The sequence below is a fragment of the Maylandia zebra genome, unplaced genomic scaffold, assembly GCF_041146795.1.
Source record: "Maylandia zebra isolate NMK-2024a unplaced genomic scaffold, Mzebra_GT3a scaffold11, whole genome shotgun sequence".
NCBI classification, from domain to species: domain Eukaryota; kingdom Metazoa; phylum Chordata; class Actinopteri; order Cichliformes; family Cichlidae; genus Maylandia; species Maylandia zebra.
In genome coordinates this window covers 340,572-356,921 of record NW_027490041.1, presented here as the reverse complement: position 1 = coordinate 356,921, position 16,350 = coordinate 340,572, and the positions used below count along the sequence as shown (strand labels likewise).

Sequence of the window (16,350 nt, the reverse complement as noted above, 5' to 3'; positions counted from 1 at the left end):
TGGGGTCAGAACGGACAATATTATAAACCTTCATCGTTGAAGCACGGAGCTGGAAGGTGGTTGGTACCTGTGATGGTGGTAGTGGTTGAAGTTGGTGGACACCAGGAGGTGAAGGGAAGCAGCTGACATTTAGCAGAGTTTGACTCTGGGAGTAGCTGAACCAAGTAACCAGGCGAGGGTGTGGAACAGGGTGTGCTGCTAAGGATATTACTGTTCTGCTAAATAGAAGGAAGGAGGATCTCCTCAGTCTGGGGTCGAGGGGAACGAGTGACCCCACCCCACCGCTAGGCCCTGGAATACATGCATGTTGTAGGTTTGTCTTGGTTGCTAGGCCTCTGCAGTGGCTCGTGGAGATCTGGGCGGTGCCTGTGGATCGGCTGACGGGGATGTTGGTTCCCATCGTTAAGAAGAGCAGCACAGTATGCTCCACCCACATTATTCAGCCTTCCTGGATTAGAGTGAAGAGTGTGGTTTATGTTGTGATTGTGAAATATCTGGACCAGGATCTTTGTGTGTGCAGGGAAGGTTGCTCAAACACGGTACCAGTCTGCGGTGGTGAAGCGAGAGCTGAGTGCAGACCAATGGGTCTCTGTCCCTACCCTAACCTATGGCCACAAGCTTTGGGTAGTGACAGAAAGCAAGCAGCAGAGAGTGACTGGTCTCGCAGAGGTAGGGTGAGGAGTTCAGTCACTTGGGAGAACTCGGAGCAGTGGAGCAGCAGAACCAGAGCCAGCTCAGGTACCCGGGGCACCACAATCCAGATCTTGGGCACCTAGTGAGTAAGGTGTTCTGGCATGTTTCACCACGAGCAGGTCCTGTGGTAGGGTCAGGACATGCTGGAGAAATGACATCTCTCAGCTGGCCTAAGAACGCCTGTCTTCACCTGGATGAGCTGGAGGAGGTGGCTGGCAGAGCAAGGTCTCTGCTCCTCCACACCATGGCCCCAGACGTGGATGGATGGTGGTGGATGGTGTCGTGTCTTTCTTGATTTTCAACACGCAGTGCAGCTACATCTGTTGTCTGTATGTTGGCGGTTTTATTCTCATGAATATCATGGTAAGTGATGGTTTTTTAAAACCTTTGCGGCCCATAGGTGGCTCTGCTGTGTCTGTAGCCACGCCCTGCAGTGACCTTCAGTGCCAAAGAAGATTTGCAGGTTTGCTTTTCAGGCACATGATTAGAAAATAGTTGTGAACAAACTAAATAACAGTTCTCTGTCTGCAAGGGATACTGCAACAAGTTGTGTTTACACAGTGTGTGTGTGGTGGGAGTGGGCGTGGCTAGTCTCTTCTCCATTGTGTCTTCATCACAACATTGTGATTCTAGGTCAGCAGAGAAGTCGCCTCTATTTTTGTCCCCGTAATCCCCTGTAAGAATGCACACGCCCTGCAGTGTGCGTGCATGCGTTTGTGTCTGCGTGCATGTCAGCTGCAGTGTGTTAATACCTCTAGCGTGTTACACACTAATCCACTCACAGAGTCGCAGGACCGCTCTGCCTCCCCCCCTCGTCTCCCCTTCTGTCTTGGCTCGGACACCCCGAGTGGCCGGGACACAGTGGATATATTTGACCCCGGCGTGCTGTGGCCTCTCTGGAGCACCCACGAGTGCAGGCATGGTGGTAGGAGCAGCAGGCCAGGTAAGCGCTGAGGGTGGACTGGGACAGTGACACAGGTACTAAACTGGAACTGAATTCTTCTTTAATCAGTGCAAAGACCTGCAGTCTTTCATCTAATGCTGTGGATTCTTCACCTGTGACACTGACTGTTGGTTCAAATAGCACGGACTAGCTTAGAGTTGGGCCAGGAAGGACAACTTAAATCAGAGTCAATTTCTAGTAAAACTTTGTGTATTTACCCTTAAAAACAATGTAAACTAATGCTGATAAAGATAAAGCAGAAGGTTTTGTGGTTTTCATTCACAGACGGAGCTCCAGGGTTCGGCCTACAGCTGCTTATTGTTGGAATAAAAATTAAATTCATCGTTTTCCTGTCCAGCTAAACTATATGCTTTGCTTTGCCTGTGTAAGCATGCACATAATTATGTTACCAGACTTTGTTATAAAGCTGAGGTTGGCAGAGTTGTAGCAGTCGTGGCTTCCTAATGAACCCTGCGAGTGTGGTGGTTCCCAGAGTGAAAGCAGACTGGAGACGACGTACACAGAAGGCTTAACTGCTCGTGTGTCGTCAGCTCTCGATGTGTAAACTGGACTTCGGTTCTTTGAGGCGCGTTTGTGTTCAGGGCCGTCGATCGAGTGGAACATGTTGAGGCTCTGATGTTGGACGGGGTTGTTCTCCAGCTAGGTTTTCTTACTCGCACAGCTCTCTAATGCCACGTTAGAGCAGAAAGTGGGACACGGTAAAGATGAAGTATATGTGAAGCAGGGAGGGTAATGTCATCACCGCCTCAGGGGAATTGTGGGACGGCTCATTTGGCTCAATGGGACCGATGAATCGAGCGCCCTCGGCGCACCCGCTCGCTCTCTGTATTCGTGATTGTCCTTTTGTGTCCGCTGTGCGGTGAGACGAGGACTCCTGATTGTTCTGATTATCTTCCACACAGACAAAGGAACCAGGAAACTCTCCGTGTTAACCACACACACAGCTTCTCATTATGCTCGTGTGAGCTCAGGAGAGTCTGTTAATGAAACTCAAGGGATGTGCTTATCCCAGACCCCCCCATGGTGAGCCTACCTTCCCCTTCTTCACTGTCACCATGACGATGCCCCACACCCTTGTTGCTAGGCAATAACTGATGGAAAGCAGCCGCTGCATTGCTATTGTGAAACCGAGGCTCAGTTTGAAATAAATCTTGTTGTAAACGAAGGCTTGAAGGTACTCGGTGGTGAGATTGTTCCTAAGCAGCCTCCATTAAGCACTGACACAGACGACACTGAGGTGATATCTAAAGATGATGAACACTGGATTTCTTCTTGAAAGCTTTCAGTGAGACAGCTCTGTGCTGTGTGCTAGCTGAGGAAGCTTGGACTTGAGAAAAGGTTGTTTCAACCTAAATGTAATCTCTCTTTTCCTCAATCTAAGTCCAACTTAGATATGAAGAAATGACAGCATGCTGGAGTCAGCTCTGTCCTGGATGAAGGCCTGGTGGGTGTGGACTGGACCCCTAACCCTAATCCGGCCTCTTCACTCCTGTGTCCTCCTCTTTTCCACTGTTGTTTGGAATAATCTGGTTTTCTGAGTGTTTCTGATGTGAAAAATGATAAGTTAACGTATTTCCTCTGACTCACGTGACTCCAACGTGGTTGTCAGCCACACGAGGAAAATGATGGAGCTAAAATCCTCCACGTTACACTTCATTTACTGCACTCATAGGTCACCTTTCATGCACACGGGAGCGTCTCAGCTCTGTGCTCTACTTTGTAAATTGCAAACAACACCCTGAACTTGTGACTGGCCAGGGGCGGGACCGTTAATGAGTTTGTGTCTACAGATAGGGCTGCTCGATTATGGCACAAATGATAATCACGATTATTTTCACTGAAATTGAGATCTCGATTATTTGACGATATTTATTTAACCCTTTAAGACCGACCATAGAACCAAGTCCGCCAGAGCTTATAGTATATGTTTACATGCTGTGGAGCCATTTGTAGGAGCATTTCAAGTTGCTATACATCAATACAACTGTTATAGCCCTAATTTTAATAATATGTATGCATTAAGTGCATAGTAATTACATTAATTGCAAAAAAGTGCAATAAACTACAAAAAAAATTTAAAATCGTTTTTGGGTTTTTTACATATTTTTTACATATATTTCTACCTGGAGAAATTTAAGAGTTTTATCCCTCAAAACTTTAAATACAAAAAAGTTGCAAAAAAAAATAGTTTACAACAACAGGAAATTTATTTTGAGTGTCTTCATAGTTTTATTTTGGAGATACACCAATTTTTATATACTGCAGAAAAAACAAAAAACAATCCTATGATGCAAATTTGCAAAGAAAACAGCAGGTGCATCAAAATAAACTATTTCCAGCAGTGCAATTAGAGTTCTAAGCATCACAGAAACTATTCAAAAAAGTCAAACATGACTTATAAAAACACCAGTATAGGCTTTTAAGGCCTACAAGTGAAAAAACGACATTTTCCGCAAAAATGACGTCACTTCCTGTTTCGGGCAGGAAATGGCGGACATGCGATAGTTCGCGCTGACGTCTGTTTCAATGTGGGAAGTGTTACGAACAGCTGATCAGATCGGCAAAGCGTGTTTCTGGAATATTATGTTTTTGTTCCTGCAAGAGCTTTTTATGCAGGTTTTGCAAAACTGTACGTGGAAGGAAACCGTGACCGAGGACAAGCTGATGGCACAAGACGTAAGTTCCATACGCAAAACAGATTATTGCGCTAGCTTACACGGTTCAGGTTCTACAGGGATTTAAAAATAGTTACGCAAAACAGAGCGTGCTGCTCTGACCGGCTTTAAAGGGTTAACAATGACTTTAAAAGTGGTAGTTTTCTCTGGTCCCCTCCCCAATCAGACCAGGAGTGACATGTTTAGCCGCATGTTCTCCTTAAATTGCTGGCTGTCTGAGTGGTGTCCCAGAAACGATGTGGGCTTCATAGATAATTGGCAAACCTTCTGGAGGAAACCTGGTCTTGTTAGGAGAGACGGCATCCATCCCACTTTGGATGGAGCAGCTCTCATTTCTAGAAATATGGACAAATTTATTAAACCCCCCAAAATATGACTATCCAGAGTTGGGACCAGGAAGCAGAGTTGCAGTCTTACACGCTTCTCTGCAGCTTCTCTCCTCCTGCTACCCCCCAAAAACCCATCTCCATAGAGACTGTGTCAGCTTCCAAAAAGACAAAAAACAAACTAAAAACCAGCAACAAACAACTTAAACATAAACAATCACAAAGAAAGAACAATACAGTATCCACATCTGAACCAAAGAGTAAAACAGTGAAATGTGGATTATTAAATATTAGGTCTCTCTCCTCCAAGTCTCTGTTAGTACATGACTTAATAATTGATCAACAAATTGATTTACTCTGCCTTACAGAAACCTGGTTGCAGCAGGATGATTATGTTAGTTTAAATGAATCAACACCCCCGAGCCATTCTAACTACCAGAAATCTCGAAGCACAGGCCGAGGGGGAGGTGTGGCAGCAATTTTTCACACCAGCCTATTAATTAATGAAAGACCAAGACAGACTTTTAATTCATTTGAAAGCCTGATGCTTAACATTGTCCACCCCAGCTGTGAAACTCAGAAACCAGTCTTACTTGTTATCATCTATCGTCCACCTGGGCCTTACACAGAGTTTATGTCTGATTTCTCAGACTTTATATCTGATTTAGTTCTGAGCTCAGATAAAATAATTATTGTGGGTGATTTTAACATCCATGTAGATGCTAAAAATGACAGCCTCAACATGGCATTTAATCTGTTATTAGACTCAATTGGTTTCTCTCAAAATGTAAAAGAACCCACCCACCACTTTAATCACACTCTAGATCTTGTTTTAACATATGGCATAGAAACTGAACATTTAACAGTGTTTCCTGAAAACCCTCTCCTGTCTGATCATTTCCTGATAACATTTACTTTTACAATAATTGATTACACAGCGGTGGAGAGTAGACTTTATCAAAGTAGATGTCTTTCTGAAAGCACTGTAACTAAGTTTAAGAATATAATCCACCCACTGTTATCATCTCCAATGCCCTGTACCAACACAGAGCAAAGCAGCTATCTGAACGCTACCCCAACAGAGGTCGATTATCTTGTTAATAATTTCACCTCCTCACTACGTACGACTCTGGATACTGTAGCTCCTGTGAAAACTAAGGTCTCTAATCAGAAGTACCTGACTCCGTGGTATAACTCTGAAACACGTACCCTAAAGCAGATGACTCGTAATCTGGAGAGGAAATGGCGTGTCACAAATCTAGAGGATCATCATTTAGCCTGGAGAAATAGTTTGCTGCTTTATAAGAAAGCCCTCCGCAAAGCCAGAACATCTTACTATTCATCACTGATTGAAGAAAATAAGAACAACCCTAGGTTTCTCTTCAGCACTGTAGCCAGGCTGACAAAAAGTCAGAGCTCTTTTGAGCCAACCATCCCTTTAACGTTAACTAGTAATGACTTCATGAACTTCTTCACAAATAAAATTCTTATCATTAGAGAAAAAATTACCAGTAATCATCCCACAGATGTAATATTATCTACAGCTACTCTTAGTACCATTGATATTAAGTTAGACTCTTTTTCTCCAATTGATCTTTCTGAGTTAACTTCAATAATTACTTCCTCCAAACCATCAACGTGTCTTTTAGACCCCATTCCTACAAAACTGCTCAAAGAAGTCCTGCCATTAATTAATTCTTCGATCTTAAATATGATCAACCTATCTCTAATAATCGGCTATGTACCACAGGCCTTCAAGCTGGCTGTAGTTAAACCTTTACTCAAAAAGCCATCTCTAGACCCAGCATTCTTAGCTAATTATAGGCCAATCTCCAACCTTCCTTTCATATCAAAAATCCTTGAAAGAGTAGTTGTCAAACAGCTAACAGATCATCTGCAGAGGAATGGTTTATTTGAAGAGTTTCAGTCAGGTTTCAGAGCTCAGCACAGCACAGAAACAGCTTTAGTGAAGGTTACAAATGATCTTCTTATGGCCTCTGACAGTGGACTCATCTCTGTGCTTGTCCTGCTAGACCTCAGTGCAGCGTTCGATACTGTCGACCATAATATCCTATTAGAGCGATTAGAACATGCTGTAGGTATTACAGGTACTGCACTGCAGTGGTTTGTATCATATCTATCTAATAGACTCCAGTTTGTGCATGTAAATGGAGAGTCCTCTTCACACACTGAGGTTAATTATGGAGTTCCACAGGGTTCAGTGCTAGGACCAATTCTGTTTACATTATACATGCTTCCCTTAGGCAGTATCATTAGAAGACATAGCATACATTTTCACTGCTATGCAGATGACACCCAGCTCTATCTGTCCATGAAGCCAGATAACACACACCAATTAGTTAAACTGCAGGAATGTCTTAAAGACATAAAGACCTGGATGGCCGCTAACTTTCTGCTTCTTAATTCAGATAAAACTGAGGTTATTGTACTCGGCCCTGAAAATCTTAGAAATATGGTATCTAATCAGATTCTTACTCTGGATGGCATTACCTTGGCCTCCAGTAACGCGGTGAGGAACCTTGGAGTCATTTTTGACCAAGACATGTCCTTCAACGCACATATTAAACAAATATGTAAGACTGCTTTCTTCCATTTGTGCAACATCTCTAAAATTAGAAATATCCTGTCTCAGAGTGACGCTGAAAAACTAGTTCATGCATTTATTACTTCCAGGCTGGACTACTGTAATTCATTATTATCAGGATGTCCAAAAAACTCACTGAAAAGCCTTCAGCTAATCCAAAATGCTGCAGCAAGAGTCCTGACAGGGACTAGAAAGAGAGAGCATATTTCTCCTGTTTTGGCTTCCCTTCATTGGCTTCCTGTTAAATCCAGAATTGAATTCAAAATCCTGCTCCTCACATACAAGGTCTTAAATAATCAGGCCCCATCTTATCTTAATGACCTTGTAGTACCATATCACCCTATTAGAGCACTTCGCTCTCGCTCTGCAGGCCTACTTGTTGTTCCTAGAGTATTTAAAAGTAGAATGGGAGGGAGAGCCTTCAGTTTTCAGGCCCCTCTTCTGTGGAACCAGCTTCCAGTTTGGATTCGGGAGACAGACACTATCTCTACTTTTAAGATTAGGCTTAAAACTTTCCTTTTTTCTAAAGCATATAGTTAGGGCTGGACCAGGTGACCCTGAATCCTCCCTTTGTTATGCTGCAATAGATGTAGGCTGCCGGGGGATTCCCATGATGCATTGAGTTTTTCCTTTCCAGTCACCTTTCTCACTCACTATGTATTAATAGACCTCTCTGCATTGAATCATATCTGTTATTAACCTCTGTCTCTCTTCCACAGCATGTCTTTATCCTGTCTTCCTTCTCTCACCCCAACCAATCACAGCAGATGGCCCCGCCCCTCCCTGAGCCTGGTTCTGCCGGAGGTTTCTTCCTGTTAAAAGGGAGTTTTTCCTTCCCACTGTCGCCAAAGTGCTTGCTCATAGGGGGTCATATGATTGTTGGGTTTTTCTCTGTATCTATGAAGCGCCTTGAGGCGACTTTTGTTGTGATTTGGCGCTGTATAAATAAAATTGAATTGAATTGAATTGAATTAAAAAAATAATATAAAATGGTGCAAATACTGATAACAGTGCAAATGTTTGCAATATAAGAAATTAATGACAAATGTAAACATCTATGTTTAGTGAACTTTGCAGTGTTGCTCTGTGGTGCAGCTATGACACCGTAGCAAAGTTTACACACAGTCTACTTGATCCACGTCTGACTGAACCCATGTTTCCAAACCACTGAAGTTTTTTTTACCTCTTTTCAACCAACAGCAGTCACTCTCCTCTCCAAATAACTTCTGCTTAGCTTCCCTCGGGTCCTCTTAATCAGCGGTCCCCAACCCCCGGGCCTCGGACCGGTCCCGGTCGGTGAGTCGTTTGGTACCGGGCCGCGAGAGTTGAGGCTCAGGTGTGAAATGTCTGTTTTTCAGGGTTTTTATCAGTTTTCCATGTTATTTTGTTATCGTTTTTATCGTTTACTCGGTTTTCCTGGGACTTTTCACGTGTGTTATGAATAAATCTTCTTTTTTTCGGTACCGGTACTGGTTTTATTTTGTTGTATTTATCCGCGACACCTTAAAGGCCGGCCCGTGAAAATATTGTCCGGCATAAACTGGTCCGTGGAGCAAAAAAGGTCGGAGACCGCTGCTCTTAATCGTTGTGACGCGTGTTCAAAATGCAGAGAGGTGCGCGAGAGTGAAGCACGAGGGAGGGGCTAATAATCGGCTCAGTCATTTTTAATGATCGTTGAAAGCCCAGATCGTAATCGAGATTAAAATCCGATTAATTGAGCAGCCCTATCTACAGATCAGACTGAAATCATCTGTGTGAAAATCAGATGTCTTTCTATTCAAGCACAAGAACGTGCACTTTAATGTGTAGAAAATTAGGACGCTGTTCTTCCAATTTTGGTGTTTTTCACGTTCTTCTTTTGTCCGTTCTTTCTGCCTGTATGATGCCAACAGCTCAGCATATCTCGTTCCAGAACGGCGTAGTTGTTAATAATAATTCTTGCCCACGTGAAGGCAACGCCACGAAAATGTGACGTTCAAACTAAGAACATTAGCTTCAAATATGTCAATAATGGCAACAGTATATAAAGGAATGAAATTAATAACATGGAAACCAATGAAAATGAATATTTCATGAAGTGACTGCTGTTGAACTGAGAGCTGTAACTGGACCTGCTCAGTCTGATTTATCAGAGTCTTTTAGCTTCAGCTGGAACATTTACTGCTCACACAGCACAGCAGCAGCACATTTCTTTATTCATATACACATTTCATTACCACAAAGTGCTGTTTACAAAACAACTAATACTATAACTTTGTTACCAAACAACTCTCAGTGAATACAGGCGTGTTTAAAGATGAGATGCATTCCTCTGTTTTAGCAGCGGTGATGAATTAAAGCCCCAGAGCCTCTGAGCAAGGCAGCAACAAATGCACAAATGCACACATGTGAACACACAGTAGATAACAAGCTCCAACTGAACCACTGTAAGATGCACATGTTGGTGTTCATAATCACACATGGCTGTGGCACAGCTTCAAAGCCTGGGCTTCTCTGAAGCAGTCACCGACCTGCCGCCTCCTGACACTCACAGAGGTCAGAGGTCACAGCTCTGTCGGGGTCAGAGTCTGACGAGCTCCCACAGTCCATCGAGGAATGTGTGTTTTTGTGTATTTGACGATGAGGATTCTCAGCATGGAGAGGCAGCTCCAGTATGAGACCCTCAGCAGATTATCCTCCGCTCTGTTGGGGGAGATTTGGAGAAGATTAGTAACCAGGCAGATTTACTCCAGGTTTCCTGCTGCTATGAATCTCCGCACTGCTGGATGCCCACTGCTAATACAATTATTGTGAGTAACATGCTGAGCAGGTTAGGAGCCACTCTTTTCACAGGGGGCAGGAGATCGTGTGTTTCACGTCGTCTCTAATTCTAACTTTAATATACGTTTGACTGTCTGTGGAGTATCATACTGTCACTTTTCACTGCAGTGTTAGGACAGAACATGAGGGGGCGCCATTGTGTTAAAAAGCAAAAAGGGTGAGGTCGCGGTGGAAACGGAGGCGATGCTTCGTGTTAATGAGGATTATTTACGTTTAAACATGAAAAGTGTGCGTACTGCAACATTAATTATTATTATTACTGCCTCACATGAGTCAGTGGTGCTAATACTCTGCATTGCATCACATGTATAAAAGGATGCATTGCATTTTTATCATTTGTTTTTCTGTGTGTTTGCTCAAGCAGACTATACCATTTGCTGACAGGGGCAGGTCCCCCCCTCTGCTGAAATGGTACCTCCCTTGCTCTTTCTCCAAAGGACACACACTGACTTCCGTGTTCTGTATCTCCTCCCATTTCTTGTTACCAGCTCCTCCCCCTGCGTTTACCTCCCCTTCTGGTTTACTGGGAGGGGGGGTCGTATAATGAGAGAATCTGCTGCTCCCTCTGCAGCCCGAGTGGTGGAGGGAGGGGCAGCCTCTTCCCGGCTTCTCTATTGGTCTTCCAGCTTACCTCTTGGTGGCGTGTGCCAGGCAGCCCCTCCTCTCTCTCCATCCTGGGCTCAGATGCAGTTATCCAGGCAGCAGGGAGGCAGGCTTGCTAGTGCCACTCACAGTGTTTGCAGAGAGACAGTGGAGGATTCTTCCCGTTTTTGTCACCTGGAGAGGGGGGTGTTTCGTTGGACGGCTGGTCTCTTCTGTTAATGAGGCTAGCGTTCTGAGAGGACCACTGAGTGATCTAAGAGCTGTAGATTTCTGCGTGTGCAAACAGTGAGAGGACAGTCATGGCTCACGCTGCTGCTCACATTAAGAAGGCCAGGTCTGAAATGGACCAACCTCCGGATCTGAAGGCTCTGGAGAAAGCCAGAGAGAAGAGAAGGCGCTCCCGGGAACGGGCTGAACGCAAGCGCAAGGTACCAGGCTAGACCCATTTATCGCTCTCGCGTGACCAGTCGGTAACCAGTTAACTCCATCCCCTCTGCTTCATTGTCATCGTCTGGTGTCATCTCAGCTTGTTGCCCTGAAGAAGACTGTATCTTTACACGAACTGCAGAAGTTCCCCATTGAAACTGTCATTTTCACCTTCATCATCATCATCAACTTGTCTTTAGTGCTGCCACCAAGGACACGTGTTTCTTAAAAAGATGCATTGTCTTTACGACACATGGAGTCCGTGCTGCACCCTCACACGTAAATCACACGAAGCACAAGCCAGCTTTCAGAGGAAAATTGATCCTCGCTGCTGTCACTCGCCTCGGCTTAAACCCAGCTGAGGGATCCTCCTCAATCCATCCTTGACTCCGCTGATAATCTGCCGTCAGTAATGTGACCACTGATTGTACGCAGTCAGCACTGATGCGTCCTTATACCTCCCCTCCTTGTGTGGTTACACACACACATAAATAGCCCTGCTGTGTGTAGATGTACCTACGCAGTGTCGGCTGCATTCCTGTGCAGTGTGTTTGCTCAGGGATGCTGTCTGCAGTCTCTCAGGCAGAGACAAAATGCTCCTACGTTGGTGTTATTCCAATAGGTGTACCTTTTAACAAAGCAGGACACGACATGCAAGCACACAGTGGACCGCTGTGCACTGGTGCAAACAAAGAGTCTTAATAGTGAAATCCTTCGTAATGGTAACCTGTGATATTTAATGTTTGAAACACAATGAACCACTGATGTGTTGTAGCTTGAAAGGCTGCTGCAAACATGTCTGTACTGAATATTGATTAAGAGATAGGTGTCAGTTTGGATCGCTCGATGCTACCGTTGTGTAACATGGAAGCAGTGGAGGACATAAGAACACTGAACGGACACAAAGTAACCATGTGGGTTTTTGTTACTACTGCTGCGTCACTTCTAATAAGTCTCAAAGTTACTGACATCTGGCAATGATACATTTAACACACTGCACTAAGTAGATGCCTGAGCCCAGAAAGCAACGGTTTAGTTCCACCTCTCACACGGTCGAGCAGGTAAAAAAGAAAGTAGATAATCGTTGTATTTGATTATCTGGTTGTTGATCATCTTTATTACATTTAACAACAACCGATTGTGATTATTACTGCTGGAGTGCAGTGGCTAGCACTCACAGCAGAATGCTACTGGGTCCAAATGCACCCTGCCTCATACCCAGTGTCAGCCCACCAGCAACCCTAGCCTGTGTACACAGGAGATGGATGGGACACAGGTCAGTTTGACTGCACATGTTGATTTTAGGTTGATTCATATAGTAAATATAAGGGACGTTTGCATAGTTATGTGGATACAATTTCAATGACTTACCACTAGGGATGGGTATCGTTTAGGTTTTATCTGATACCGGTGCCAAACCGGTGCTTTTGAAACGGTGCCGGTGCTTAAACGGTGCTCAAACCGGTGCTTAAAGAATGGAGAACACAAAACTGGTCCAAAAACCTCATGTTCAGCTCTTTTTTGTAAAAAGATAACAATGTTAACCTTTTCTGCAGCTATGGGGCATATATGGTATCACTCTTGGCTGGAAGCAGTGCTTAAACAATGGAAAAAACACAAACTTTGTCCAAAACCTCTCATGTTTAACTGTTTTTTTGTAAAAAGATAACAATGTTAGCCTTTTCTGCAGCTATGGGGCATATATGGTATCACTCTTGTCAGGAAGCAGTGCTTAAACAATGGAAAAAACACAAACTTTGTCCAAAACCTCTCATGTTCATCTGTTTTTTTGTAAAAAGATAACAATGTTAGCCTTTTCTGCAGCTATGGGGCATATATGGTATCACTCTTGTCAGGAAGCAGTGCTTAAACAATGGAAAAAACACAAACTTTGTCCAAAAACCTCTCATGTTCAGCTGTTTTTTGTAAAAAGATAACAATGTTAGCCTTTTCTGCAGCTATGGGGCATATATGGTATCACTCTTGTCAGGAAGCAGTGCTTAAACAATGGAAAAAACACAAACTTTGTCCAAAAACCTCTCATGTTTAGCTGTTTCCCACTTTTCCTTTGGTCATTTTAGCCTTTTTGGCCAGGGTGAAGGGAGCATCTGCCATCAAACAAGAGGACAGCCGCATGTAGCTATGATGATGTTTGCTAGTTCACCTTACATGCATTAATGTAATAACGTGGTTAGCCTACTCAACGTAAATTACACACGAACAACATTAAGCGACTCACGCAGAGAAGAACTGCTGCTGCTGCATCATCATCCTCATCATTTCTGCTACACTGGCAGGGCTAGGGGCCAGGACTCTCCTCTTCAGGTTTTTGGGGATGTTGCTAACTCCGGGTCCGACAACAGGCACCACACCCGCAGTAGATGTGCTCGGTGTGAGGTCTCGCAGCAAGCTATCAAATACGGCGCATTTTTCGGCTTTAAAAAAAAACGCTATGCGTCGCCAGGTGTTTCATCAGATTCGAGGTGTTACCTCCTTTGACAGTATCACAGTATCAGCTTAAAGCACTTGTTGCTGCTGAGTTTGCATCTTTTGCTGTGGAGTACAGCCAGACTTTTGACTGCTTCGCCTTGGGCATTTTTAATCTGTAGCTCTGCTCTAAAAGAACGTACGTACCTGGACCCGCCTACTATCCTCAGAAACGTAAAATGATTGGCTAGAATCCAAAGTGTATGATATCTCAGGGAAAAAAAAGCACCGAAACAAAGCACCGAAATGTGCGCTGCTTTTCGGTCTGGTTACTACCGTTTATACCGGTACCCATCCCTACTTACCAAAGAAAAGACGCTGCACTCATATTCCTCCGAGTGACGGCTAATGCTTCTGGAGCAGGTTATCACTTGGCATCAAAATAACAACTTCCAAAGCTAGAGCCGTGTTGTTTAGTGTTTCTATCCCCTCCACCCTTCACTGCTGTCATTATTGACCCAAGTTCAAGGGAGATTATCACATGGGATTACTGACAGGCCCTGTCTTTCATTCCCAGCACACACACGGACACACACCTAAAAGTGATTAGTAGATTCAGTTTGGTGGATTGTTCAGCAGACGCCGAAGGACATTTACATCACAGCCACGTGCATGCTGCTGTAAAATTGGCTTTAACAGTTAACGGTGGTCAGTAGCTCTCAGAAGCACAACGAGCTCACAAAATTAGATATTTTTCCCCTTAACCGTCCCCTGTCCATACGGGACGGTTAAAGCGCTGTTCTCTTTGCCTTTGTCGCAGTTTTCTTTCTTGCAAAGTTTTTAAAAAATTACCAGCGGGTCACACGAAGTCCCGAAAAAAAGTGCACTTCACAGTGGACTTTGAAACAGTAAAAAGCAAAGACAACTCAAAAAAAAGAAAGAAAAAAAAAAGATATTTTTCCCCTGAATACATCGTTGTATTTGTGCATAGAAACAGCCTGTTTGCATTTACCATTTGTGCTAGCATCCTAGTTACATAACAAAGCTATGTGCAAAGTGCAGTAAAAGCGACTTTATATCCATAGCATGCTGCTTACACACACTTCAAACATCTTTCTGTCAATAGTAAAGACTGTCCCGCGGGTCAAGATGAACTTGGCGGCCTCACAGCGTGTTTGTGATTGTTTCATGTGGTGCACTGGAGGTCAGCGAGATATAGCAGATGTTGCAGAGCTGTCATTAATATGCATAATAAATGCCTCCCAGTCTGTCATGTCTACATTTTCCATCGTCAAACTCGTATTGTCATGTCTACGTCTCTCCATGTTTCCTCCTTATTTTGTAAGGTCTTTGAGTCTTTGTTTAGTTTCATTTCCCCTCTAGCGTCATGTTAATTTGTGTCAGCTGTGTTTCCCAGGTGTTTTCACTTTGCTCATTCCCTTCTGTGTATTTAAGTCCTCTTTCTTCCTCTGTGTCACGTCAGATTTCAGATATCTCATGATTGTGTTCAGGTCACGTTCATGTCCATGTCTTGTTTGTCAGTTTTCCCAGTTTAGGTGTTAGTTTTAGTTTTCACCCCTGTTCGCTTTTGGTTTCACCTAAATTCTGTGTCTGCGCTTAGCTTTGCACCACAAACACGCCAGCTGTGACATGTATGTGTATTTGTGTGTTAAGTGGATTTCAATTATCCAGCAAACATTTAGCAGTAAACAGCAAAAAGTCCTCATCCAAGAATTGGAGGTATGGTGGAGCACAACTTCTTCCATATATATTCACAGTAATCCACTAATTTTAGATTGCAAATAATAATGTTTTCAAGTCCTGAAAAACCACCCGGCAGGCCGAGACTTATGCCTCCTCTTTTCCATATATATGGATGTCTTACAATGTTTTTATAATGTTTTTCATCTTATCTATTTTAATTCTTTTATTTGATTATATTGTCCCTCTGTTCAGCACTTTGGCCAACACTTGATGTCCTTTAAATGAGACATTATTCTTTACAGACCTAAACGTCCTCATTTGTAGCCAGCCTAGGTTATTGTTGAATTTCGTGAATCTTGAACTTCAGCATCGTTAGACGTCTGCAATGACTTCTAATGAATATTTATGACAGTGAGAGGTCAACATCATTATACCTCACTGAGTTTTGAACCGTGTTCTAGTCATTCAGACTAGAAGCAATGAATAGATTGTGCAGCCATCTTTCATCCAAAGCTGTGCAGCTTAGCTTAACGACCAACAGAGTGGTGACTACAGTGCAGCTCTGTGATTGAAACCTCATCAACAAACTTGTTTGGCTCTCACATTTATAACTTCATGACTTGATCGACTTGTCCAGCCGAGTTATTAAGAATCTCCTGCCAGAGACTAACTGAAATGAATTTGAACAATGACATAAGTCCCCCCTAAATCTTCCCCCTCGGTCTTTCTGCCTCTGTCTCTAAAACATTGCAGGATATTGATGGTGTAATCCACAGTAGGGCCCTGTTTGCAGCAGTAATCCATTCGCCCTTCTCGTCATGGTTATTTTTATGGCCATTTGGTTTTGAGCATTTCAGTCTTAGCGTTTTCAAGGTATTAGTTGTTAAGTAAAAGCAATTCAGCTGGAACGTCATTTAGAGCTTTCATGTCATGAGGTTTGAAATATGGTTGATAAATCAGACATAAATATAAGCGTGATACACAGAGAGGATTTATTATCAGGGATGTTTTAGAGAGACAAACACTGGCCGGTGAGCTTGAGCTTTGTACTGCATGTATAACCTGGACTTTATAGATGTCTGACTCATAAGAACACCTGTGATTGTC

General features: G+C 43.5%; 1 protein-coding gene across 7 annotated transcripts in view; it reads left to right on the top strand.

Moving 5' to 3' along the window:
* The first annotated feature begins 1,471 nt into the window (after positions 1-1,471).
* The window catches only part of LOC101467899 (ankyrin-2), a 95,562-nt gene continuing 80,683 nt past the window's right edge, over positions 1,472-16,350 (top strand). For 4 of the 7 annotated variants that reach the window (XM_076881398.1, XM_076881397.1, XM_076881396.1 and 1 more), the window contains exon 1: positions 1,473-1,636. In XM_076881398.1, the coding sequence (XP_076737513.1) occupies positions 1,613-1,636 (24 nt within the window). In that variant the 5' untranslated portion in view covers positions 1,473-1,612. Of the gene's footprint in view, positions 1,637-16,350 lie in introns of all 7 variants that reach the window. The other 3 variants (XM_076881402.1, XM_076881401.1, XM_076881400.1) reach the window with 2 other exon arrangements.